Genomic DNA, 25,864 nt, shown 5'->3' with positions numbered 1-25,864 from the left:
GGTTATGCTGAATATAATAGGTACATGATGTCACTACTTTAATAGCCTAATCTAGTAATACTATGCTGTCTTGAGTTTATTCTCTTTAAAATGCATGATTTAACAAGATAGTTATAATGGCTGTTGGTAAATGGTTTTGGTTGTCTTGATGTACTTTCCCTATCAAATTTAATCTAAATAGCCAGAATGTATTTAATTAGACCTAAAACAGGCTCACACCGACCCCCCCCCACCCCCAAGCTGGAAGGGGTCGCTTCGCTTACCCGTAACTCAAAGGGGCCCCGCCAATCTGAATAGCCTAGGGCCCGGAGACTTCTTAATCCGGCCCTGATTGTACCAAATAGTGCTGTTGTACCATATGGTACCATTGTACTAAATGGTGCCATTGTACCATATGGTACCATTGTATCATATGGTGCCATTGTACCATATGGTACCATTGCACCCTATGGCACCATTGTACCATATGGTACTAAATGGTACCATTGTATCATGTGCCATTGTGCCATATTGTACCATATGGTACCATTGTATCATATGGTGCCATTGTACCATATGGTACCATTGTATCATATGGTGCCATTGTACCATATGGTACCACTGTATCATATGGTGCCATTGTACCATATGGTACCATTGCACCCTATGGCACCACTGTACCATATGGTACTATATGGTACCATTGTATTCAACACAATAACCGCACTAATATTTTCATCATTTTGTTTACAATAAACTTGTAAACAAGTTTTGTAAGCAATATAATGATAAACAAATTAGTGCAGTTATTGTGTTGAATACAATGAGTGTACACTTATACAATATACATTATACTGGTCTCACAGGCCACAAATGTTATTAGAAAAAGAAAAAAATTAGAAAAGAAAAAAAAAAGTATAAAAAACGTAAAATAAAAAAATGGGATTTTGCGGAAGTCACTGATGTTGCCGCCACCCAGTCATTTTGGGTCAACTTCCCGCCACTGTATCTCGGTAAGTACTGATCAGAATTTTTTTTTTTGTCTTATTACCTTCACAAAAATATATTCTTTAATTCTGTAAGAAAAATAATTTTTTTTTTTTCAAAATTTCTTGGACACTGGAGCACCACTTCAGATTTTGGCCTTGGACCCTGAAGGGGTTAATTAATAATGGCCACAAAGTGCAAAAGCAGTGACGGTGGCAGTTCTTCAAAGCCGAAGAGAAAATATGAAGTGCTTCCCCTCAGTGAAAAAGTGCTAATTCTTGACTTAATGTGTGTAATTTATCAATTAAACTTTATTATAGGCATGTATGTAAATGAAAAACAACTTATTTATAGGGTTAGCTACTATCTGCAGTTCTGGGTATCCATGGTATGTCTTGGAACGTATCCTCCGCGGATACAGGGGTCCCACAGTATACTTTTCCATCCTTAATTGTTGGATGCCTCCTAATTCCATGCAGAAATGCTGACAGCTTTAAAGACTTTAAGATGTTTATGTGCATCTTTTTTCACTGCCACCAGTCAAAGACTGTAATCTTACAACTGAGAATTAAAGTACTCTCAATATAATATTACACACACAGATATACACCTCTCCATTTATGTATCATAAGAAGTTCATGAATTTCTTGAGCTAAAATACTAAACTGTTACAAGTACAGTGGACCCCCGGTTAACGATATTTTTTCACTCCAGAAGTATGTTCACGTGCCAGTATTGACCGAATTTGTTCCCATAAGGAATATTGTGAAGTAGATTAGTCCATTTCAGACCCCCAAACATACACGTACAAACTCACTTACATAAATACATTTACGTAATTGGTTGCGTTCGGAGGTGATCGTTATGCGGGGGTCCACTGTACAGTCAAATGAAAATATACTACTACACTATTGCTTTTAACACAGTGGTAGTCTCCCACCAATATATGTTGACTTTCCCTCCCCCCACCCCTCCACCCCTCAAAAAAATTGTATACATATTCACTATCATTCATGCAACAGATGTATTACCAGAAGTGTGCAGACATCACAATCAAATTGGCACTATAAAATGTTAGTGTTTTCAGCAGAAGTTCGTGGTTACAGGAAAGTGGGTGCGGGAGGGAAGAGGAGCGATTGGTGGAATGATGATGTAAAGAGAGTAGTAAGGGAGAAAAAGTTAGCATATGAGAAGTTTTTACAAAGTAGAAGTGATGCAAGGAGGGAAGAGTATATGGAGAAAAAGAGAGAGGTTAAGAGAGTGGTGAAGCAATGTAAAAAGAGAGCAAATGAGAGAGTGGGTGAGATGTTATCAACAAATTTTGTTGAAAATAAGAAAAAGTTTTGGAGTGAGATTAACAAGTTAAGGAAGCCTAGAGAACAAATGGATTTATCAGTTAAAAATAGGAGAGGAGAGTTATTAAATGGAGAGTTAGAGGTATTGGGAAGATGGAGGGAATATTTTGAGGAATTGTTAAATGTTGATGAAGATAGGGAAGCTGTGATTTCGTGTATAGGGCAAGGAGGAATAACATCTTGTAGGAGTGAGGAAGAGCCAGTTGTGAGTGTGGGGGAAGTTCGTGAGGCAGTAGGTAAAATGAAAGGGGGTAAGGCAGCCGGGATTGATGGGATAAAGATAGAAATGTTAAAAGCAGGTGGGGATATAGTTGTGGAGTGGTTGGTGCAATTATTTAATAAATGTATGGAAGAGGGTAAGGTACCTAGGGATTGGCAGAGAGCATGCATAGTTCCTTTGTATAAAGGCAAAGGGGACAAAAGAGAGTGCAAAAATTATAGGGGGATAAGTCTGTTGAGTATACCTGGTAAAGTGTATGGTAGAGTTATTATTGAAAGAATTAAAAGTAAGACGGAGAATAGGATAGCAGATGAACAAGGAGGCTTTAGGAAAGGTAGGGGGTGTGTGGACCAGGTGTTTACAGTGAAACATATAAGTGAACAGTATTTAGATAAGGCTAAAGAGGTCTTTGTGGCATTTATGGATTTGGAAAAGGCATATGACAGGGTGGATATGGGGGCAATGTGGCAGATGTTGCAGGTGTATGGTGTAGGAGGTAGGTTACTGAAAACAGTGAAGAGTTTTTACGAGGATAATGAGGCTCAAGTTAGAGTACATAGGAAAGAGGGAAATTATTTCCCAGTAAAAGTAGGCCTTAGACAAGGATGTGTGATGTCACCGTGGTTGTTTAATATATTTATAGATGGGGTTGTAAGAGAAGTAAATGCGAGGGTCTTGACAAGAGGCGTGGAGTTAAAAGATAAAGAATCACACATAAAGTGGGAGTTGTCACAGTTGCTCTTTGCTGATGACACTGTGCTCTTGGGAGATTCTGAAGAGAAGTTGCAGAGATTGGTGGATGAATTTGGTAGGGTGTGCAAAAGAAGAAAATTAAAAGTGCATACAGGAAAGAGTAAGGTTATGAGGATAACAAAAATATTAGGTGATGAAAGATTGGATATCAGATTGGAGGGAGAGAGTATGGAGGAGGTGAATGTATTCAGATATTTGGGAGAGAACGTGTCAGCGGATGGGTCTATGAAAGATGAGGTGAATCATAGAATTGATGAGGGGAAAAGGGTGAGTGGTGCACTTAGGAGTCTGTGGAGACAAAGAACTTTGTCCTTGGAGGCAAAGAGGGGAATGTATGAGAGTATAGTTTTACCAACACTCTTATATGGGTGTGAAGCATGGGTGATGAATGTTGCAGCGAGGAGAAGGCTGGAGGCAGTGGAGATGTCATGTCTGAGGGCAATGTGTGGTGTGAATATAATGCAGAGAATTCGTAGTTTGGAAGTTAGGAGGAGGTGCGGGATTACCAAAACTGTTGTCCAGAGGGCTGAGGAAGGGTTGTTGAGGTGGTTCGGACATGTAGAGAGAATGGAGCGAAACAGAATGACTTCAAGAGTGTATCAGTCTGTAGTGGAAGGAAGGCGGGGTAGGGGTCGGCCTAGGAAAGGTTGGAGGGAGGGGGTAAAGGAGGTTTTATGTGCGAGGGGCTTGGACTTCCAGCAGGCGTGCGTGAGCGTGTTTGATAGGAGTGAATGGAGACGAATGGTTTTTAATACTTGACGTGCTGTTGGAGTGTGAGCAAAGTAACATTTATGAAGGGGTTCAGGGAAACCGGCAGGCCGGACTTGAGTCCTGGAGATGGGAAGTACAGTGCCTGCACTCTGAAGGAGGGGTGTTAATGTTGCAGTTTAAAAACTGTAGTGTAAAGCACCCTTCTGGCAAGACAGTGATGGAGTGAATGATGGTGAAAGTTTTTCTTTTTCGGGCCACCCTGCCTTGGTGGGAATTGGCCAGTGTGATAATAATAAAATAATAAAAAAAAATGCAACATGCCCAATCCCCAATTTAGTACCATCTGCTTATCTGCTTTTACGTAAGAAAGTTAAAAAATGAGAGGAACCTGAAAGTAATGTGTATACAGTACCTACTTCATAAATATTTTTGCACCAGCTTAGTTGGTACACTCATTTTGTAATAAATAAACTAGGAGATGTGTGAAGATTTGTTGTTGCCAGTGGTAGTATTGTTAGGGGCTCCCAAAGTTCAAACCTACGACCCACTGTCAAACAGACTGTTAGTTTTATTGTTGAAAATGCAAGCCAAATGATAATTTCATTTTATTCCTTTATTGTAATAAATTTATTAATATGTACTAAATACTTCATATTTGCAAAAGTATTCTGGTTGTTAATTTTACAGAAGTGAGATGGACACAACCCATGGGCCATCACAACTTCAGCCCAACAATAATAACACCAAAAGCTGAGCCTTCAGAAAAAGGGAATCAAGACAGTGTGAGCAATGGAATAAGCTGAAATAGACCTGAACCCTCTCACTGTCCATCATGTAGAACATCAAATCAGGCCTGGGTCCCTGACGTAGTTCTACATCATGAGTTCAATTCATTCAGATAATGGACTAATAAAATCGTAATGACACGATTGCCAACAAACTATACTATGGGTGGGGCTTGAACCCATCGTAACGAGTTGTAAAACTCCAGACCGACACATTAGCTACTGGGCCAGTGGCTAATATGTCAGTCTGGAGTTTTATGACTCTAATCGCAGGATCAAGCCCTCCCCTCCCCCACAGTATGGTTTGTTTCACTCAGATAAGTTGTGAGGGGTAAATTTTGAGCTAGATATGAGGGAACAGGTCTGTGCAGGGTGAGTCTACAGAGCATAAAAAAATACTGCCCCATGTGGTGCATGATGGAAAACAAAACACTCAGAGCACATGGTTTAAAATAGCGACTTTAAGGTGTTTTCGCAAATAGTTTTTAAGGTTTTATTGACTGTTTCTTGGTACAATTTGATAGAATCAAAGATATACTACTGAAATACAGATGATTTTGATTTGTTTCAGGAATGAAAGTAGCTTGAAATTGAGCTCAAAGTAGCAGCAATATTAGATTTTTGCCGATATTCCAGAGGATTGGTAAACCCCCAGTCTGTTTTACGAGTTTTTAACCCTTAAACTGTCCAAACGTAGATCTATGTTTTTTTCAACATTTGAAAGTATATAAAAAATTTAATCTTTTTTTTTTTTTTACATTTGAAAACGTGTAAAAAACTTTGATCTACTTTTTTTTTTTTTGTATATTTGTTATATTCTACTTACACTTAGGTCACACTACACATACATGTACACATTTATTTATACACACTCATCTGAGTTTTCTTTGATTTTATCTTAATAGTTCTTGGTCTTATTACTTTTCCTTTTATATCCATGGGGAAGTGGAATAAGAATCTTTCCTCCGTAAGCCATGCGTGTTGTAAAAGTCAACTAAAATGCTGGGAACAATGGGCTAGTAACCCCTTTTCCTGTAAAGATTACTAAAAAGAATAAGAAGAAGAAAATTGTCAAAGTGGGAAGTCTGAATGTGCGTGGATGTTGTGCAAATGATAAGAAAGAGATGATTGTGGATGTTATGAATGAGAAGAAACTGGATGTCCTGGCTTCAAGTGAAACAAAGCTGAAGGGGGTGGGAGAGTTTCAATGGAGTGGAATAAATGGGATTAGGTCAGGGGTTTCAAATAGAGTTAGAGCTAAAGAAGGAGTAGCAATAATGTTGAAGGATAAGCTATGGCAGGAAAAGAGGGACTACAAATGTATTAATTCAAGGATTATATGGAGTAAAATAAAGATTGGATGTGAAAAGTGGGTTATAGTAAGCGTGTATGCACCTGGAGAAGAGAGAAGTGTAGAGGAGAGAGAGAGATTCTGGGAAATGTTGAGTGAATGCATGGGGAGTTTTGAATCAAGTGTGAGAGTAATGGTGGTTGGGGATTTCAATGCTAAAGTGGGTAAAAATGTTATGGAGGGAGTAGTAGGTAAATTTGGGGTGCCAGGGGTAAATGTAAATGGGGAGCCTTTAATTGAGCTATGTGTAGAAAGAAAGTAAATGTAAATGGGGAGCCTTTAATTGAGCTATGTGTAGAAAGAAATTTGGTAATAAGTAATACATATTTTATGAAAAAGAGGATAAATAAATATACAAGGTATGATGTAGCACGTAATGAAAGTAGTTTGTTAGATTATGTATTGGTGGATAAAAGGTTGATGGGTAGGCTCCAGGATGTACATGTTTATAGAGGGGCAACTGATATATCAGATCATTATTTAGTTGTAGCTACAGTTAGAGTAAGAGGTAGATGGGAAAAGAGGAAGGTGGCAACAACAAGTAAGAGGGAGGTGAAAGTGTATAAACTAAGGGAGGAGGAAGTTCGGGCAAGATATAAGCGACTATTGGCAGAAAGGTGGCCTAGTGCAAAGATGAGTAGTGGGGGGGTTGAAGAGGGTTGGAATAGTTTTAAAAATGCAGCATTAGAATGTGGGGCAGAAGTTTGTGGTTATAGGAGGGTAGGGGCAGGAGGAAAGAGGAGTGATTGGTGGAATGATGAAGTAAAGGGTGTGATAAGAGAGAAAAGGTAACTTACGAGAGATTTTTACAAAGCAGAAGTGTTATAAGAAGAGCAGAGTAAATGGAGAGTAAAAGAAAGGTGAAGAGAGTGCAAAAGGAGAGCAGATGAAAGAGTGGGAGAGGCACTGTCAAGAAATTTTAATGAAAAAAATAAAAAATTTTGGAGTGAGTTAAACAAGTTAAGAAAGCCTAGGGAAAGTATAGATTTGTCAGTTAAAAACAGAGTAAGGGAATTAGTAGATGGGGAGAGGGAGGTATTAGGTAGATGGCAAGAATATTTTGAGGAACTTTTAAATGTTGAGGAAGAAAGGGAGGCGGTAATTTCATGCACTGGCCAGGGAGGTATACCATCTTTTAGGAGTGAAGAAGAGCAGAATGTAAGTGTGGTGGAGGTACACGAGGCATTATGTAGAATGAAAGGGGGTAAAGCAGCTGGAACTGATGGGATCATGACAGAAATGTTAAAAGCAGGGGGGGATATAGTGTTGGAGTGGTTGGTACTTTTGTTTAATAAATGTATGAAAGAGGGGAAGGTACCTAGGGATTGGTGGAGAGCATGTATAGTCCCTTTATATAAAGGGAAAGGGGACAAAAGAGATTGTAAAAATTATAGAGGAATAAGTTTACTGAGTATACCAGGAAAAGTATACGGTAGGGTTATAATTGAAAGAATTAGAGGTAAGACAGAATGTAGAATTGCGGAGGAGCAAGGAGGCTTCAGAGTGGGTAGGGGATGTGTAGATCAAGTGTTTACATTGAAGCATATATGTGAACAGTATTTAGATGAAGGTAGGGAAGTTTTTATTGCATTTATGGATTTAGAAAAGGCATATGATAGAGTGGATAGAGGAGCAATGTGGCAGATGTTGCAAGTATATGGAATAGGTGGTAAGTTACTAAATGCTGTAAAGAGCTTTTATGAGGATAGTGAGGCTCAGGTTAGGGTGTGTAGAAGAGAGGGAGAATACTTCCCGGTAAAAGTAGGTCTTAGACAGGGATGTGTAATGTTACCATGGTTGTTTAATATATTTATAGATGGGGTTGTAAAAGAAGTAAATGCTAGGGTGTTCGGGAGAGGGGTGGGATTAAATTATGGGGAATCAAATTCAAAATGGGAATTGACACAGTTACTTTTTGCTGATGATACTGTGCTTATGGGAGATTCTAAAGAAAAATTGCAAAGGTTAGTGGATGAGTTTGAGAGTGTGTGTAAAGGTAGAAAGTTGAAAGTGAACATAGAAAAGAGTAAGATGATGAGGGTATCAAATGATTTAGATAAAGAAAAATTGGATATCAAATTGGGGAGGAGGAGTATGGAAGTGAATGTTTTCAGATACTTGGGAGTTGACGTGTCGGCTGATGGATTTATGAAGGATGAGGTTAATCATAGAATTGATGAGGGAAAAAAGGTGAGTGGTGCGTTGAGGTATATGTGGAGTCAAAAAACGTTATCTATGGAGGCAAAGAAGGTAATGTATGAAAGTATAGTAGTACCAACACTCTTATATGGATGTGAAGCTTGGGTGGTAAATGCAGCAGGGAGGAGACGGTTGGAGGCAGTGGAGATGTCCTGTCTAAGGGCAATGTGTGGTGTAAATATTATGCAGAAAATTCGGAGTGTGGAAATTAGGAGAAGGTGTGGAGTTAATAAAAGCATTAGTCAGAGGGCAGAAGAGGGGTTGTTGAGGTGGTTTGGTCATTTAGAGAGAATGGATCAAAGTAGAATGACATGGAAAGCATATAAATCTATAGGGGAAGGAAAGAGGGGTAGGGGTCGTCCTCGAAAGGGTTGGAAAGAGGGGGTAAAGGAGGTTTTGCGGGCGAGGGGCTTGGACTTCCAGCAAGCGTGCATGAGCGTGTTAGATAAGAGTGAATGGAGACGAATGATACTTGGGACCTGACGATCTGTTGGAGTGTGAGCAGGGTAATATTTAGTGAAGGGATTCAGGGAAACTGGTTATTTTCATATAGTCGGACTTGAGTCCTGGAAATGGGAAGTACAATGCCTGCACTTTAAAGGAGGGGTTTGGGATATTGGCAGTTTGGAGGGATATGTTGTGTATCTTTATACGTACAGCAGGGCCCCACTTTACGGCGTTTCACTTTACGGCATTCCGCTAATACGGACATTTCAAATTATGACCAAAACTCGCTATACAGCTTCCCCCACCTGTCTTTCTAATATGGTCACAGCTGCCCACCGAGTTTGTTTACATTCTCCCTGAGCACATCTCCTTATTATGTCTGGAAACTTTCCAAAATTTCAAGTGTTTTAAAGTTATTGTATATTTTATATGTATTGTATTTGATAATTAAACTTGTGTACACCTGTACCTAAATAAATTTACACACTGTGCTGGCATGTAGGTACACATTAAAATCACTAAGTCTCTCTACTCTTGATGCAATAATAATAATAATAATAATAATAATAATAATAATACAGTGGACCCCCGGTTAACGATTTTAATCCGTGCAAGAGGGGTAATTGTTATGCGAAATAATCGTTATGTGAATGAATTTTCCCCATAAGAAATAATGGAAATAAAATTAATTCGTGCAAGACACCCAAAAGTATGAAAAAAAAAATTTTACCACATGAAATATACATTTTCCCACACACAAAGAGAAGGATACATGCACAATAGTAGAGTAGTACATGCACAGTATATATTGTGCATGTACTAGTCTACTAAATGAAGAATAAATGACACTTACCTTTATTGAAGATGCAGCAATGACTGATGAGACACTGTGTCCTGGGAGTGCCTTTTCCTCCTGAGTACTGTAGGTCCTGTTTGGCATTTTCTTCCAGAACAGGCCTTATCACACTGTGTATGCCACTACGATTCTTAAATCTCTCAAACCAACCTTTGCTGGCTTTAAATTCACCAATATGAGCACTAGTTCCAGGCATTTTTCCCTGTTCACCTGGGTGTTAGTCGACTTGTGTGGGTTGCATCCTGGGAGACAAGATTAAGGACCCCAATGGAAATAAGTTAGACAGTCTTCGATGACACTGACTTTTTTGGGTTATCCTGGGTGGCAAATCCTCTGGGGTTAATTGTTTCTTGGTATTCTCAATAAGCCACACCAACAACGGTGCTACAGCAGCAGCAGCAGCTGACAGTGCAGCAGCAGCAGCAGCTGTACCACCAATAGTAGCGATGGTTGATTGGGGTTTATTATACAACCTGGCCAGCTCGGAGACATGCACTCCACTTTCATACTTATCAATGATCTTTTTCTTCATCTCTATTGTAATTCTCACCCTTATTGCTGTAGGGTTGGCACTAGAAGCTTTCTTGGGGCCCATGGTCACTTATTTTCCAGAGAAAGCACCGAAAACACTGTAATAATACGAAATATTCCGATTGTATGCTTGGATGTTACCGCGGAGGCTGGCTGGTAAACAATGCCACCGGCGGAACATGTGAGCGTGGCTCAGGCCGCGTCTTGGACGAAAATCGGTAAGCGGGTTTTTAAGCGGTATGTGAGGCAAAATTTTTGCGATTAAAGTAAGCGGTATGCGAAATAATCGCTATGTGATGCCATCGTTATGCGGGGGTCCACTGTAATAATAATCTCTTGGGCGCATTAATGTCGCATATTACGTTAATATAGACATTTCCCTTAATCTATCTATGATATTTTTTTCAAAATTATATAAGAAACACATTATGTAACACACAAACATGATACATGCACCCACAGTATAAAAATTTATACAAATACATATGAGATGTTTACCAAACGGTTTGTAGAAGTGTCGGAAGAATTACGTTTTCTCTAGCCCATCACCTGTTACTAGGGATAACTGTAGAAAAATATTCCTTTCGTATGCCTTCACTTTATAGCTATAATTCTGTACTAACTTGTACACAGTGTAAGAGTATTTGTTTCGTGATTTAATTATTATAATAATAATAAAAATATTATAAGGTAAAAGTTTCACAAACTCTTACAAATGTACATGAATGAACTAAAACTGAACACGTATTAATACCGTCTATTTCGCCTGACCGAGTGATCGTCCACAACCTGTTCAGTTTGTTTGTTTACGCTGTCTGAGCTCGGTGTATCATTAAATGTTGTATATTACGTTAATATACACATTTTCATTAATCCATCCGTGATATTTTTTCAAAATTATATAATAAACACGATACATAACATAAATACATAACAACATATGTGTAGAGAACCTAGGATAACCCAAAAAAGTCAGAGTGACTTACTTCCATTGCCTTCACTCAGAGCATCATTTCTTCTCAAAATGATGTTACATGAGAATGGGAGTGTTCTTCTTTATTTATTCTACCGTATCAATGTAGAGACAACCTATATACAATGTAACTTGTACACAAACCAGACGTGTACAATGTTTACAAAAAATACCTTCGCCTGGTTTGTTTACATAACTCTGTGCCTGTCCTCTCTCATGCACTCATTCTTTCTCTCTGGTATGGTAGCCTGGCTGACTACCATACATACCACACTTGATTTTTTACAATAAATACTACTCATCTCACCCTATATTTTAAGGTAAGTAATGAGTGAACTGTATATACATTTTATCGCTCTGGGATGCTTAAATATCATAGAATAGTATGTGTGGGTGGGGTGGCCTGGTATGGTAGCCTGGCTGACTACCATACATACCACACTTGATTTCTTACAATAAATACTACTTGTCTCACCCTAGATTAAGACTATAAATATTTTAAGGTAAGTAATGAGTGCACTACGTGTGTATTGTACTTTTTTATTGTTTTTTTGATGCCTGGTTCTATTGCTAACATAACATATGTTAGTGTAAACTTGTTATCTAGTGTTTGTATGCATTTGTAAGTGGAAAAAAAGGGTGTTCCACTTTACGGCGGTTTCCGCTTTACGGCGGTAGCCTGGAACCTAACCCGCCATATAAGTGGGGCCCTCCTGTATATGCTTCTAAACTGTTGTATTCTGAGCACCTCTGCAAAAGCAGTGATAATGTGTGAGTGTGGTGAAAGTGTTGAATGATAATGAAAGTATTTTCTTTTGGGGGATTTTCTTTCTTTTTTGGGTCACCCTGCCTCGGTGGGAGACGACCGTCTTGTTGAAAAAAAAAAAAAATTGAAAATATGTAAAAAAAAAAAACGTAGATCTACTTTTGGGGCACTAAACATGCAAACATAGATCTGCTTGGACAGTTTAAGGGTTAATAGGTATGATTCAATTATTGGGATGCTGAAAACCATGGTTATATTTTATTACCCGAGATATGAAGTAAATCTATTTTTGTGTGAATAAGAATTCAAAACAGAATGCAAGTGCAATATAAGAGATGCCTGGGAATATGACTAATGAACAGAGGAATATCTATTTTGTTTATTACAGACTCTACTTTTAAATTGGCATTTGTGAGTTTTGCATAAAAATGGCTATATTAACGATTTCTATGTGCTTCATAGAATAAAATACAGTGGAACTCTACTTGCTCATATCTGGATTTGCTCGTTTGCAGAGTCAATTTTCCTCATTTAAATTAAGTGAAATGGAATTAATTTGTTCCAGTGGAATTCCAGGCATGAGAAAATACTTCAATAATTTCCCTAATATCAACTCTACGGCTTATTTATCTATCACAATTCATGAAATATGACATAATAAACAATATTAACGACTATGATATATATACTAGAATTAATAAAATACATGTCATTACGTATGTGACTATTGGTGGTGACAATGGCCATTGTTGTTGTTGTTGGGGTTTATAGGGCCACCACAGCAGCTATTACTGTTCCTGACTACATGCGTAGAGAACCTAAGATGACCCAAAAAAGTCAGACAGAGTGACTTATAAGTGCTACACTCTTAATGCTACACTTTGCCACTGTTGCTTCATGTTGTCTGCCACTGCTACCTCATGATGTCTGCCACTGCTGCTTCATGATGTCTGCCACTGCTGCTTCATGTCTGCCACTGCTGCTTCATGTTGTCTGCCAATGCTGCTTCATGTTGTCTGCCACTGCTACCTCATGTTGTCTGCCACTGCTGCTTCATGTTTGCCACTGCTACCTCATGATGTCTGCCACTGCTGCTTCATGTTGTCTGCCACTGCTGCCTCATGATGTCTGCCACTGCTGCTTCATGTCTGCCACTGTTGCTTAATGTTTTCTGCCAGTGCTGCTTCATGTTGTCTGCCACTGCTGCTTCATGTTGTCTGCCACTGCTGCTTCATGTTGTCTGCCACTGCTACCTCATAATGTCTGCCACTGCTGCTTCATGTTGTCTGCCACTGCTACCTCATGATGTCTGTTCCCACTTTTGCTAGTGCTGAAGAGCTTTCTAACATGTGAAAGATGAGGGGCAGTGCCAATCGGACATTGCCAAAAAACTGAACATTTCTGCTACTTTGAGCACAATTTCAAGGTACTTTTTATCGTGAAACCAATCAAAATCATATCTATTTCTGTAGTATATCTTCCATTCTATCAAATGAGACAAAAAAAAAAAACGAGAATTTTTTTCTTTTTTTTAACAAGTTGGCCGTCTCCCACTGAGGCAGGGTGACCCAAAAAAGAAAGAAAATCCCAAAAAAGAAAATACTTTCATCATCATTCAACACCTTCACCTCATTCGCACATAATTACTGCTTTTGCAGAAGTGCTCAGAACACAACAGTTTAGAAGCATGTATGTACCTATAAAGATACACAACATATCCCTCCAAACTGCTAATATCCCGAACCCCTCCTTTAAAGTGCAGGCATTGTACTTCCCATTTCCAGGACTCAAGTCTGGCTATATAAAAATAACCAGTTTCCCTGAATCCTTTCACTAAATATTACCCTGCTCACACTCCAACAGATCGTCAGGTCCCAAATACCATACGTCTCCATTCACTCCTAACACGCTCACACACGCTTGCTGGAAGTCCAAGCCCCTCTCCCACAAAACCTCCTTTACCCCCTCCCTCCAACCTTTTCGAGGACGACCCCTACCCCGCCTTCCTTCCCCTTCAGATTTATACGCTCTCCATGTCATTCTACTTTGATCCATTCTCTCTAAATGACCAAACCACCTCAACAACCCCTCTTCAGCCCTCTGACTAATACTTTTATTAACTCCACACCTTCTCCTAATTTCCACACTCCGAATTTTCTGCATAATATTTACACCACACATTGCCCTTAGACAGGACATCTCCACTGCCTCCAGCCGCCTCCTCGCTGCTGCATTCACAACCCAAGCTTCACAACCATATAAGAGTGTTGGTATACTATACTTTCATACATTCCCTTCTTTGCCTCCATAGATAACGTTTTTTGACTCCACATATACCTCAACGCACCACTCACCTTTTTACCCTCATCAATTCTATGATTAACCTCATCCTTCATAAATCCATCCGCTGACACATCAACTCCCAAGTATCTGAAAACATTCACTTCTTCCATACTCCTCCTCCCCAATTTGATCTCCAATTTTTATTTATCTAAATCATTTGATACCCTCATCACCTTACTTTTTCTGCCTCATAAACACGCTAAGATAACAGGGATATCTTGCTACTCCTACTTACACTTTGGTCACACTTCACAGACACGCACATGCATATATATATATACATACATCTAGGTTTTTCTCCTTTTTCTAAATAGCTCTTGTTCTTTTTTATTTCTTCTATTGTCCATGGGGAAGTGGAAAAGAATCTTTCCTCCGTAAGCCATGCGTGTCGTATGAGGCGACTAAAATGCCGTGAGCAATGGGCTAGTAACCCCTTCTCCTGTATACAATTACTAAAAAAGAGAAGAAGAAAAACTTTATAAAACTGGGTTGCTTAAATGTGCGTGGATGTAGTGCGGATGACAAGAAACAGATGATTGCTGATGTTATGAATGAAAAGAAGTTGGAAGTCCTGGCCCTAAGCGAAACAAAGCTGAAGGGGGTAGGAGAGTTTCAGTGGGGGGAAATAAATGGGATTAAATCTGGAGTATCTGAGAGAGTTAGAGCAAAGGAAGGGGTAGCAGTAATGTTAAATGATCAGTTATGGAAGGAGAAAAGAGAATATGAATGTGTAAATTCAAGGATTATGTGGATTAAAGTAAAGGTTGGATGCGAGAAGTGGGTCATAATAAGCGTGTATGCACCTGGAGAAGAGAGGAATGCAGAGGAGAGAGAGAGATTTTGGGAGATGTTAAGTGAATGTATAGGAGCCTTTGAACCAAGTGAGAGAGTAATTGTGGTAGGGGACTTGAATGCTAAAGTAGGAGAAACTTTTAGAGAGGGTGTGGTAGGTAAGTTTGGGGTGCCAGGTGTAAATGATAATGGGAGCCCTTTGATTGAACTTTGTATAGAAAGGGGTTTAGTTATAGGTAATACATATTTTAAGAAAAAGAGGATAAATAAGTATACACGATATGATGTAGGGCGAAATGACAGTAGTTTGTTGGATTATGTATTGGTAGATAAAAGACTGTTGAGTAGACTTCAGGATGTACATGTTTATAGAGGGGCCACAGATATATCAGATCACTTTCTAGTTGTAGCTACACTGAGAGTAAAAGGTAGATGGGATACAAGGAGAATAGAAGCATCAGGGAAGAGAGAGGTGAAGGTTTATAAACTAAAAGAGGAGGCAGTTAGGGTAAGATATAAACAGCTATTGGAGGATAGATGGGCTAATGAGAGCATAGGCAATGGGGTCGAAGAGGTATGGGGTAGGTTTAAAAATGTAGTGTTAGAGTGTTCAGCAGAAGTTTGTGGTTACAGGAAAGTGGGTGCAGGAGGGAAGAGGAGCGATTGGTGGAATGATGATGTAAAGAGAGTAGTAAGGGAGAAAAAGTTAGCATATGAGAAGTTTTTACAAAGTAGAAGTGATGCAAGGAGGGAAGAGTATATGGAGAAAAAGAGAGAAGTTAAGAGAGTGGTGAAGCAATGTAAAAAGAGAGCAAATGAGAGAGTGGGTGAGATGTTATCAACAAATTTTGTTGAAAATAAGAAAAAGTTTTGGAGTGAGATTAACAAGTTAAGAAAGCCTAGAGAACAAATGGATTTGTCAGTTAAAAATAGGAGAGGAGAGTTATTAAATGGAGAGTTAGAGGTATTGGGAAGATGGAAGGAATATTTTGAGGAATTGTTAAATGTTGATGAAGATAGGGAAGCTGTGATTTCGTGTATAGGGCAAGGAGGAATAACATCTTGTAGGAGTGAGGAAGAGCCAGTTGTGAGTGTGGGGGAAGTTCGTGAGGCAGTAGGTAAAATGAAAGGGGGTAAGGCAGCCGGGATTGATGGGATAAAGATAGAAATGTTAAAAGCAGGTGGGGATATAGTTTTGGAGTGGTTGGTGCAATTATTTAATAAATGTATGGAAGAGGGTAAGGTACCTAGGGATTGGCAGAGAGCATGCATAGTTCCTTTGTATAAAGGCAAAGGGGATAAAAGAGAGTGCAAAAATTATAGGGGGATAAGTCTGTTGAGTGTACCTGGTAAAGTGTATGGTAGAGTTATAATTGAAAGAATTAAGAGTAAGACGGAGAATAGGATAGCAGATGAACAAGGAGGCTTTAGGAAAGGTAGGGGGTGTGTGGACCAGGTGTTTACAGTGAAACATATAAGTGAACAGTATTTAGATAAGGCTAAAGAGGTCTTTGTGGCATTTATGGATTTGGAAAAGGCGTATGACAGGGTGGATAGGGGGGCAATGTGGCAGATGTTGCAAGTGTATGGTGTAGGAGGTAGGTTACTGAAAGCAGTGAAGAGTTTTTACGAGGATAGTGAGGCTCAAGTTAGAGTATGTAGGAAAGAGGGAAATTTTTTCCCAGTAAAAGTAGGCCTTAGACAAGGATGTGTGATGTCACCGTGGTTGTTTAATATATTTATAGATGGGGTTGTAAGAGAAGTAAATGCGAGGGTCTTGGCAAGAGGCGTGGAGTTAAAAGATAAAGAATCACACACAAAGTGGGAGTTGTCACAGCTGCTCTTTGCTGATGACACTGTGCTCTTGGGAGATTCTGAAGAGAAGTTGCAGAGATTGGTGGATGAATTTGGTAGGGTGTGCAAAAGAAGAAAATTAAAGGTGAATACAGGAAAGAGTAAGGTTATGAGGATAACAAAAAGATTAGGTGATGAAAGATTGAATATCAGATTGGAGGGAGAGAGTATGGAGGAGGTGAACGTATTCAGATATTTGGGAGTGGACGTGTCAGCGGATGGGTCTATGAAAGATGAGGTGAATCATAGAATTGATGAGGGAAAAAGAGTGAGTGGTGCACTTAGGAGTCTGTGGAGACAGAGAAGTTTGTCCTTGGAGGCAAAGAGGGGAATGTATGAGAGTATAGTTTTACCAACGCTCTTATATGGGTGTGAAGCGTGGGTGATGAATGTTGCAGCGAGGAGAAGGCTGGAGGCAGTGGAGATGTCATGTCTGAGGGCAATGTGTGGTGTGAATATAATGCAGAGAATTCGTAGTTTGGAAGTTAGGAGGAGGTGCGGGATTACCAAAACTGTTGTCCAGAGGGCTGAGGAAGGGTTGTTGAGGTGGTTCGGACATGTAGAGAGAATGGAGCGAAATAGAATGACTTCAACAGTGTATCAGTCTGTAGTGGAAGGAAGGCGGGGTAGGGGTCGGCCTAGGAAGGGTTGGAGGGAGGGGGTAAAGGAGGTTTTGTGTGCGAGGGGCTTGGACTTCCAGCAGGCATGCGTGAGCGTGTTTGATAGGAGTGAATGGAGACAAATGGTTTTTAATACTTGACGTGCTGTTGGAGTGTGAGCAAAGTAACATTTATGAAGGGATTCAGGGAAACCGGCAGGCCGGACTTGAGTCCTGGAGATGGGAAGTACAGTGCCTGCACTCTGAAGGAGGGGTGTTAATGTTGCAGTTTAAAAACTGTAGTGTAAAGCACCCTTCTGGCAAGACAGTGATGGAGTGAATGATGGTGAAAGTTTTTCTTTTTCGGGCCACCCTGCCTTGGTGGGAATCGGCCGGTGTGATAATAAAAAAAAAAAAATAAAAATAATCACCTTACTCTTTTCTATGTTCATTTTCAAGTTTCTACCTTTACACACACTCCCAAACTCATCCACTAACCTCTGCAATTTTTCTTTAGAATCTCCCAAGAGCACAGTATCATCAGCAAAAAGCAACTGTCAATTCCCATTTTGTATTTGATTCCCCATAATTTAATCCCACCCCTCTCCCGAACACCCTTGCATTTATTCTCTTACAACCCCATCTATAAATATATTAAACAACCATGGTGACATGACACATCCCTGTCTAAGACCTACTTTTACCGGGAAGTAGTCTCCCTCTCTTCTACACACCCTAACCTGAGCCTCACTATATTCATAAAAACTCTTTACAACATTTAGTAACTTACCACCTATTCCATATACAGTGGACCCCCGGTTTACGATATTATTTCATTCCAGAAGTATGTTCAGGTGCCATTACTGAACGAATTTGTTCCCATAAGGAATATTGTGAATTAGATTAGTCCATTTCAGACCCCCAAACATACACGTACAAACGCACTTACATAAATACACTTACATAATTGGTCGCATTGGGAGCTGATCGTGAACCGGGGGTCCACTGTACTTGCAACATCTGCCACATTGCTCCCCTAACCACTCTATCATATGCCTTTTCTAAATCCATAAATGCAATAAAAACTTCCCTACCTTTATCTAAATACTGTTCACATATATGCCTCAATGTAAACACTTGATCTACACATCCCCTACCTACTCTGAAACCTACTTGTTCATTCGCGATCCTACATTCTGTCTTACCTCTAATTCTTTCAATTATAACCCTACCATACACTTTTCCTGGTATACTCAGTAAACTTATTCCTCTATAATTTTTACAATCTCTTTTGTCCCCCTTTCCTTTATATAAAGGGACTATACATGCTCTCTGCCAATCCTTAGGTACCTTCCCCTCTTTCGTACATTTATTAAACAAAAATACCAACCTCTCCAACACTATATCCCCCCTGCTTTTAACATTTCTGTCACGATCCCATCAGTTCCAGCTGCTTTACCCCCTTTCATTCTACGTAATGCCTCACGCACCTCCCCCACACTCACATCCTGTTCTTCTTCACTCCTAAAAGATGGTATACCTCCCTGGCCAGTGCATGAAATTACTGCCTCCCTTTCTTCATTGACATTTAAAAGTTCCTCAAAATATTCTCTCCATCTACCCAAAACCTCCATCTCCCCATCTACTAACTCCCCTACTCTGTTTTTAACTGACAAATCAAATCGTTCTTTAGGCTTTCAAAACTTAACTCACTCCAAAATTTTTTCTTATTTTCATTAAAATTTCTTGACAGTGCCTTGCCCACTCTATCATCTGCTCTCCTTTTGCACTTTCTCACCACTCTCTTCACCTTTCTTTTACTCTCGATATACTCTACTCTTCTTATAACATGTCTGCTTTGTAAAAACCTCTCAAAAGCTAACTTTTTCTCTTTTATCACACCCTTTACTTCATCATTCCACCAATCACTCCTGATTCCTCCTGCACCCACTCTCCTATAACCACAAACTTCTGCCCCACATTCTAATACTGCATTTTTAAAACTATTCCAACCCTCTTCAACCCCCCCACTACTCATACTAGCACCAGCCCACCTTTCTGCCAATAGTTGCTTACATCTCACCCGAACTTCCTCCTCCCTTAGTTTATACACTTTCACCTCCCTCTTGCTTGTTGTTGCCATTTTCCTCTTTCCCCACCTACCTCTTACTCTAACTGTAGCTACAACTAAATAATGATCCGATATATCAGTTGCCCCTCTATAAACGTGTACATCCTGGAGCCTACCCATCAACATTTTATCCACCAATACATAATCTAACAAACTACTTTCATTACGTGCTATATCATTCCTCGTATATTTGTTTATCCTCTTCTTCATAAAATATGTATTACTCATTACCAAATCTCTTTCTACACATAGCTCAATTAAAGGCTACCCATTTTCTTTCACCCCTGGCACCCCAAAATTAAAATTACCTACTACTCCCTCTACAACATTTTTGCCCACTTTAGCATTGAAATCCCCAACCACCATTACTCTCACACTTGCTTCAAAACTCCCCACGCATTCACTCAATATTTCCCAAAATCTCTCTACGAGAATACAAAAATAAAAACCATATGAAAATATAACATTAACCCTTTGAGGGTTTTGGACGTACTAGTACGGCTTACGACCCAGGGTTTTTGACGTACTAGTATGCCTAAATTCTAGCGCCCTCAAATCTAGTGGGAGAAAGCTGGTAGGCCTCCATATGAAAGAATGGGTCTATGTGGTCAGTGTGCACAGTATAAAAAAAATCCTGCAGCACACAGTGCATAATGAGAAAAAAAACTTTGACCGTTTTTTCTGGAATAAAACAGCGACTTTGCACTGTATTTTCGTATGGTATTTATTGTTGTATTCTAGTTTTCTTGGTCTCATTTTATAGAATGGAAGGCATATCATAGAAATTGAGATGATTTTGACTGGTTTTACAATGAAAAGTACCTTGAAATTGAGCTCAAAGTAGCAGAAATGTTCGATTTTTACCAAAATTCAAAAGTAAACAAATTATGCCAAGCGTCCAATACACGTCAACTGGTGTCTAATATTCTTTTGCAAGTGCGCCAATATGATTCATACCATTTTTTACACTAATGCAGTAGTCTGTATAACAGTAAATCTTCTATTTTTTGTGAGAATAAAAATTCAAAGTGGAAAGCAAAAGAATGTAAGAGGGGCCTCGAGACGTGACTAATGAACAGAGGAAATGTCATTTTAGTGCCAGGAATGTATTTCTTGTTTGTTCTGGACCCTATTCGGAAATTGGCATCTTTTGAAATTTGTGTGAAATTGGCAAAATTGCTAAATTCTGACCACTGTACTGGATAGTTGAAATTGGTAAATGGGTGGTTTCTTGCACTCATTCAATAGAAAAAATGGAGTTCTAGCAAAATATTCATGTTTTTTGTCAACTAGTACAGTGGAACTGGCCAAAAATGGGGCTCAAAGTGGGCAAAATCGCCGATCCGTAAACATCGCCGAGACCGCTAACTTCGCGAGAGCATAATTCCATAAGTTTTCCATCAAATTTCATATTTTTGGTGTCATTATGATCGGGAAAAGATTCTCTATCTTTTCATGAGAAATTTTTTTTTTTTAACCCTTTCAGGGTCCATCCCGTATATCTACGGCTTTGCGTTCAGTGTCCAAACCGTAGATCTACGTCATGAGCTCAGCTCACTCTGATAAACTGTGAGTGGTACACTTGGGCCTAGATATGAGAGAATACATCTATGTGGTATGTGTGCACCACATAAAACAAATCCTGCAGCACACTGTGTATAATGAGAGAAAAAAAACTGAAACCAAGATTTTTGATTAAAACAGCAATTTTGCAGTGTTTTTTCGTATGTTTTTTATACATATTTGTATTTGCAATTTCTTGGTCTCATTTGATAGAATGGAAGACATATTACAGAATTAGAGATGATTTTGATTGGTTTTAGCACCGGAAATGGCTTGAAACTGAGCTCAAAGTAGCGGAAATGTTAAATTTTTGTCGATGTTCAAGAGTAAACAAACGACCTCACACGTCTAATACACGCCAGCTGGTGGATCTAATACACATTCACAAATGTGGTGATGATATTTATACAATTATTACAATATTGCATAACAGTAAATCTTCTATTTTTTGGTGTGAATAAAAATTCATTATGTAAATAAAAAATAAAAATGGGATTTATTTGTAAAGCCTCAAAACGTAACTAATGAACAGAGGAAATGTTAGTTTAGTGCCAGGAATGCCTACATTGTTTATTCTGGATGCTATTTTGAAATTGGAATATTTTGAACTTTGTGTTAAATTGGCCAAATTACCAATTTCTGATCACTTTATTTTGTAGTTGAAACAGTTGACTTGGCGATTTCTTGTGCTCAATCGATAGAATAGAAGTAATACTAGTAAAATAGCTAAGAATTTGGTCGACTGGAATGATGTAATTGGCCTAAAATGGAAGTCAAAGTCGGCAAAATCGCCAATTCGTAAATATCGCTGACACATCAAAATTCGCGAGAGCATAATTTCATCAATTTTCCATCAAATTTCGTACTTTTTGTTTTATTACCTTCGCAAAAAGATTCTCTACCATTTCATAAGAAAAAATAACAAATTTTTTTTTGGAAAATTCTTGGACACTGGGGCACCACTTCAGATTTGGGCCTTGGACCCTGAAAGGGTTAAATTTGGCCGAACCTGAGAACGAGTCTCGGAGAGGGCCTGTCAACCCTCAAAGGGTTAAGGGAAGGCTAATGGCTGAGAAGTGAACTCCGTTATTTATGGTCGAATTTCTTTCATTTTTGGTGTACGCTAAGAAGCGTCTTTCCATCATACATTGTCCAAGTTTCAATAAGATAGTCCAGCAAACAACTGAGATCCAATTCCCTAGATCAAGAGCAAGAGCCCTTCACCAGCGTCAAGGAACCTCCCTTGAGGCCTGCTTGCATCTGGAAATTTCGCTCGCGTCTGGAAGCAAAAAATCGACCGAGCGACTGCTCGCATCTGGAAAAACTTGCACGTGGATGCACTCAAAAGTAGAGGTTCCACTGTAGTTGAATGGGCCATTTCTTGTGCTCAATAAATAGAATGGAAAGCATACTAGTGAAATAACTAAGAATTTTGTCAAATGGAACAAAGTAATTGGCTTAAAATAGGACTCAAACTGGGCAAAATTACCAATGCATAAAATATACCTAGACCGCTAACTCTGGGCCTTTGTAATTCCGTGAGTTTTCCATCATATTTCATAATTTTGGTATCACTACCTTCAGAAAAAGATTCTCAACCTTTCAGAAGAATTTTTTTTTTAAGGGTGAACACTGAGAGTAATATTAATTTTGTGGGTCTGGACAGGAAAAGAATTAAATTGGACAAAATCACTGTTGCATAAAATGCTCCTTGACCTCCAACTTTGCACCTGTGTAATTCCCTAAATATTACATAAAATTTTGCTTTTTGGTGCCATTACCTTTAAACTGTCCAAACGTAGATCTACGTTTTTTCGCATAGTGCTCCAAACGTAGATCTACGTTTTTTTTTTTTTTACATGCTTTCAAATGGGGAAAATCAAGGTCGGAGCACTACGAGTGTCAACGTAGATCTACATTTGGACAGTTCAAGGATTAAAAAAAAAAATTTCTTAGTATTTTAAAAGAATTTTTTTTTCTAAAATGCCAACACAGAAGGGGCTTTCAATTTGGGGGATGCCAACAGCTTATGTGTTAAATATCCTCTACACCATTTCTCTAAAGCAAAATATTTTTGTTTTTGCTTTAGCTTAATAGCTGTTACCCAACAAGGCATTGATCCAAAGAAAAAATTAGTTTGTTTTGGTCATAAACTAGAGTAATGGGAGTCTTCCATTATGCCACTGATACTGTCAGTTTGGTTAACATGACCTACATATATCATGTAGTACCATTCAAATTTCAATAAGAAAGTCATGTTGGCACTTACAATAGTGTTGAGTCATTAACAGCACAGGCAAAGGTAAGGGGCTTCATAAGTAGATTTAAGAGTGATTCAGCAAGAGGTGTGGGTGGAGCTTCGGTAGACTCGTACACCTCAGGGATACGTGTCACTAACAAGTGAACCATTTGTTGATAATAGCCTGAAATTTAACCATTGGCTACTTAAAATTGTCCTATAAATAATTGCATATTAAAATATAATAAAAATAAGTAAAGAGAATACTATAAAACAAATTTTTATCACAGTTGTGTACAAAATTTGAAAGAAATAACAATTGGTGATAATTAGCCTGTGCTTATCCTCACCATAAACATCAATATAATGTAATGGGATAACAAATGATAAACTGAATCTATCTGAACTTTAGATGAGATAGTTAGATTTTCCTGAAAAGCACAAAGTCAATGTTTGCTGAAAGCACTGTCCTAACCTCATACAAAATATCTCCCAAGCTACTACTTTCAGACCAAAAATATTCTTAAACTAATACATGTTGGGGGAGAAGGTAAAGACAAAATTATAACCTGCAGTTTAGAAAAACTAAGATAAAAATAACACATACTATATCCTTAGTCTATGCCATAAGAAATCTTGTAAGACACTAAATTTTGGAATAATTTTAACCTCTTCCCCATAATTTTTTTTTTTTAATTTTTACATAGCCTCAAAGATATCTTACTTATGGAATATGGAATACTCCTTCCTCCCAATACAATATTGTGCTATATATACAAATAGAGCCCATTCTCCTGTATAAGTTAATACATGTAAAAAGAAAAACTTTTCTTTCTTTTTAGGTCACTACACCACTTCGGTGGGAGATATACATATACAGTGGTATATCGAGTTTTGAACATCTCCCAACTCGACTAATTATGTAAGTGTATTTTTGCAGGTGCTTTTGTAAGTGTATTTTTGGGGGTCTGAAACGGACTAATCTAATTTACATTATTCCCTATGGGAACAAATTCGTTCAGTAACGGCACTCGAACAGCCTTCTGGAAAGAATTAAGTTCGTAACTCGAGGTACCACTGTAGAAGAAACTGGTCTTATAAAATAGCATAAATGTTGATGATCATAAGACACAGAAGCAGCATTAGCAGTATTATTTTTTTAACACACTGCCCATCTTCCATCAAGGAGAAAAAGGAGAAAAACTTTCATTCTTTTGCATTCACTGTCTTCCCAGAAGTGTGCTAACATCATGGCTCAGTAATAATAGTAGGTTGGAAGATAGCAACCATCCAGGAAGGTACTATCCTGTCAAATAAGTGTGAAATACAAATCTGTAATTGTTTCATACAATTGCAGGATTGCTGCATCTTTTCTTTCTGTCTAATAGACACTTAAGATAACACATACATCTTGCTATTACTACTTAGACCTAGTTTATACTACACATGTCACTGTGCATGTACATTTATGTGTACATATATACATACCAATCCAAGTTTTTTTTCGAATTTCTTAATAGTTTTAGTTCTTAGTGTTTCCTTCCATTTTCATGGGGAAGTAAAGAATAATGTTTCCTCTTTAAGTATATACAGTGGACTCCCGCCTCACGAACGCATCGCGTTAAGTTAAATCCACCATATGAAGAATTCGAATGCAAAAATTTTGCCTCGCCTCACGATAAAAAACTCGCCTTACATGATTCGTCCAGGACGCATCCTACGTGTGGCCTCAGCTGCCCCGTGGGTGCCACTGTTCACAAGCCAGCCAGTGCGGTCGCATCTAAGCATACATTCGGTACATTTCATATTATCAGAGTGTTTTTAGTGCTTGTAACTGCAAAATAAGTCACCATGGGCCCCAAGAAAGCTTCTAGTGCCAACCCTCTGGTAAAAAGGGTGAAAATTACTATGGAAATGAAGAAAGAGATACAGTGGTCCCTCGATAATAGTCGGGCTCAAAATTCGTCCTTTTCGGAAATTGTTGCGTTATTTTAGTCCAAACATTGGCTCATAAATGGTCGGTTGACTTGCTAATCATAGTTCGTCCTGGACATGCACTCATGGCTCTGAGCTGCCTTGGCCTCCCTTCCCAGCCAGTGTGCCATTGTTTACCAGTAAGCGACAGTCCCCTCACGTGTTCATACGAAATATTTCGTAATATTCCATTCATTTTAGTGCTTGCAAGTGCTAAATAAGCTACCATGGCTCCAAAGAAAGCTCCTAGTGCCAAGCCTTTGGTAAAGAAGGTGAGAAATACGATTGAATTTAAGAAAACATCACTGAACAACATGAAAGTGGCGTACGTGTGGCCAAACTGGCCAGGATGTATAATAAATCCCGTACAACCATATCTTCCATCGTGGCCAAGAAAAAGGAAATCAAGGAAGCTGTTGTTGCAAAGGGGGTAAATATTTTGACAAAAAAAAGATCA

General features: G+C 38.8%; 1 protein-coding gene across 1 annotated transcript in view; it reads right to left on the bottom strand.

Annotated features, from left to right (window-relative positions):
* The window catches only part of LOC138854351 (ubiquitin-protein ligase E3C-like), a 260,277-nt gene that overhangs the window by 196,663 nt on the left and 37,750 nt on the right, over positions 1 to 25,864 (bottom strand). The window contains exon 3 of the mRNA XM_070096970.1: positions 23,464 to 23,617. Within this exon, the coding sequence (XP_069953071.1) occupies positions 23,464 to 23,617 (154 nt within the window). The remainder of the gene's footprint in view (positions 1 to 23,463; positions 23,618 to 25,864) is intronic.

The sequence above is a fragment of the Cherax quadricarinatus genome, chromosome 55 (genome assembly GCF_038502225.1).
Source record: "Cherax quadricarinatus isolate ZL_2023a chromosome 55, ASM3850222v1, whole genome shotgun sequence".
Classification (NCBI taxonomy): domain Eukaryota; kingdom Metazoa; phylum Arthropoda; class Malacostraca; order Decapoda; family Parastacidae; genus Cherax; species Cherax quadricarinatus.
Note: the sequence above shows the minus strand (reverse complement) of the source record. Positions and strands in the feature narration are given on the sequence as shown.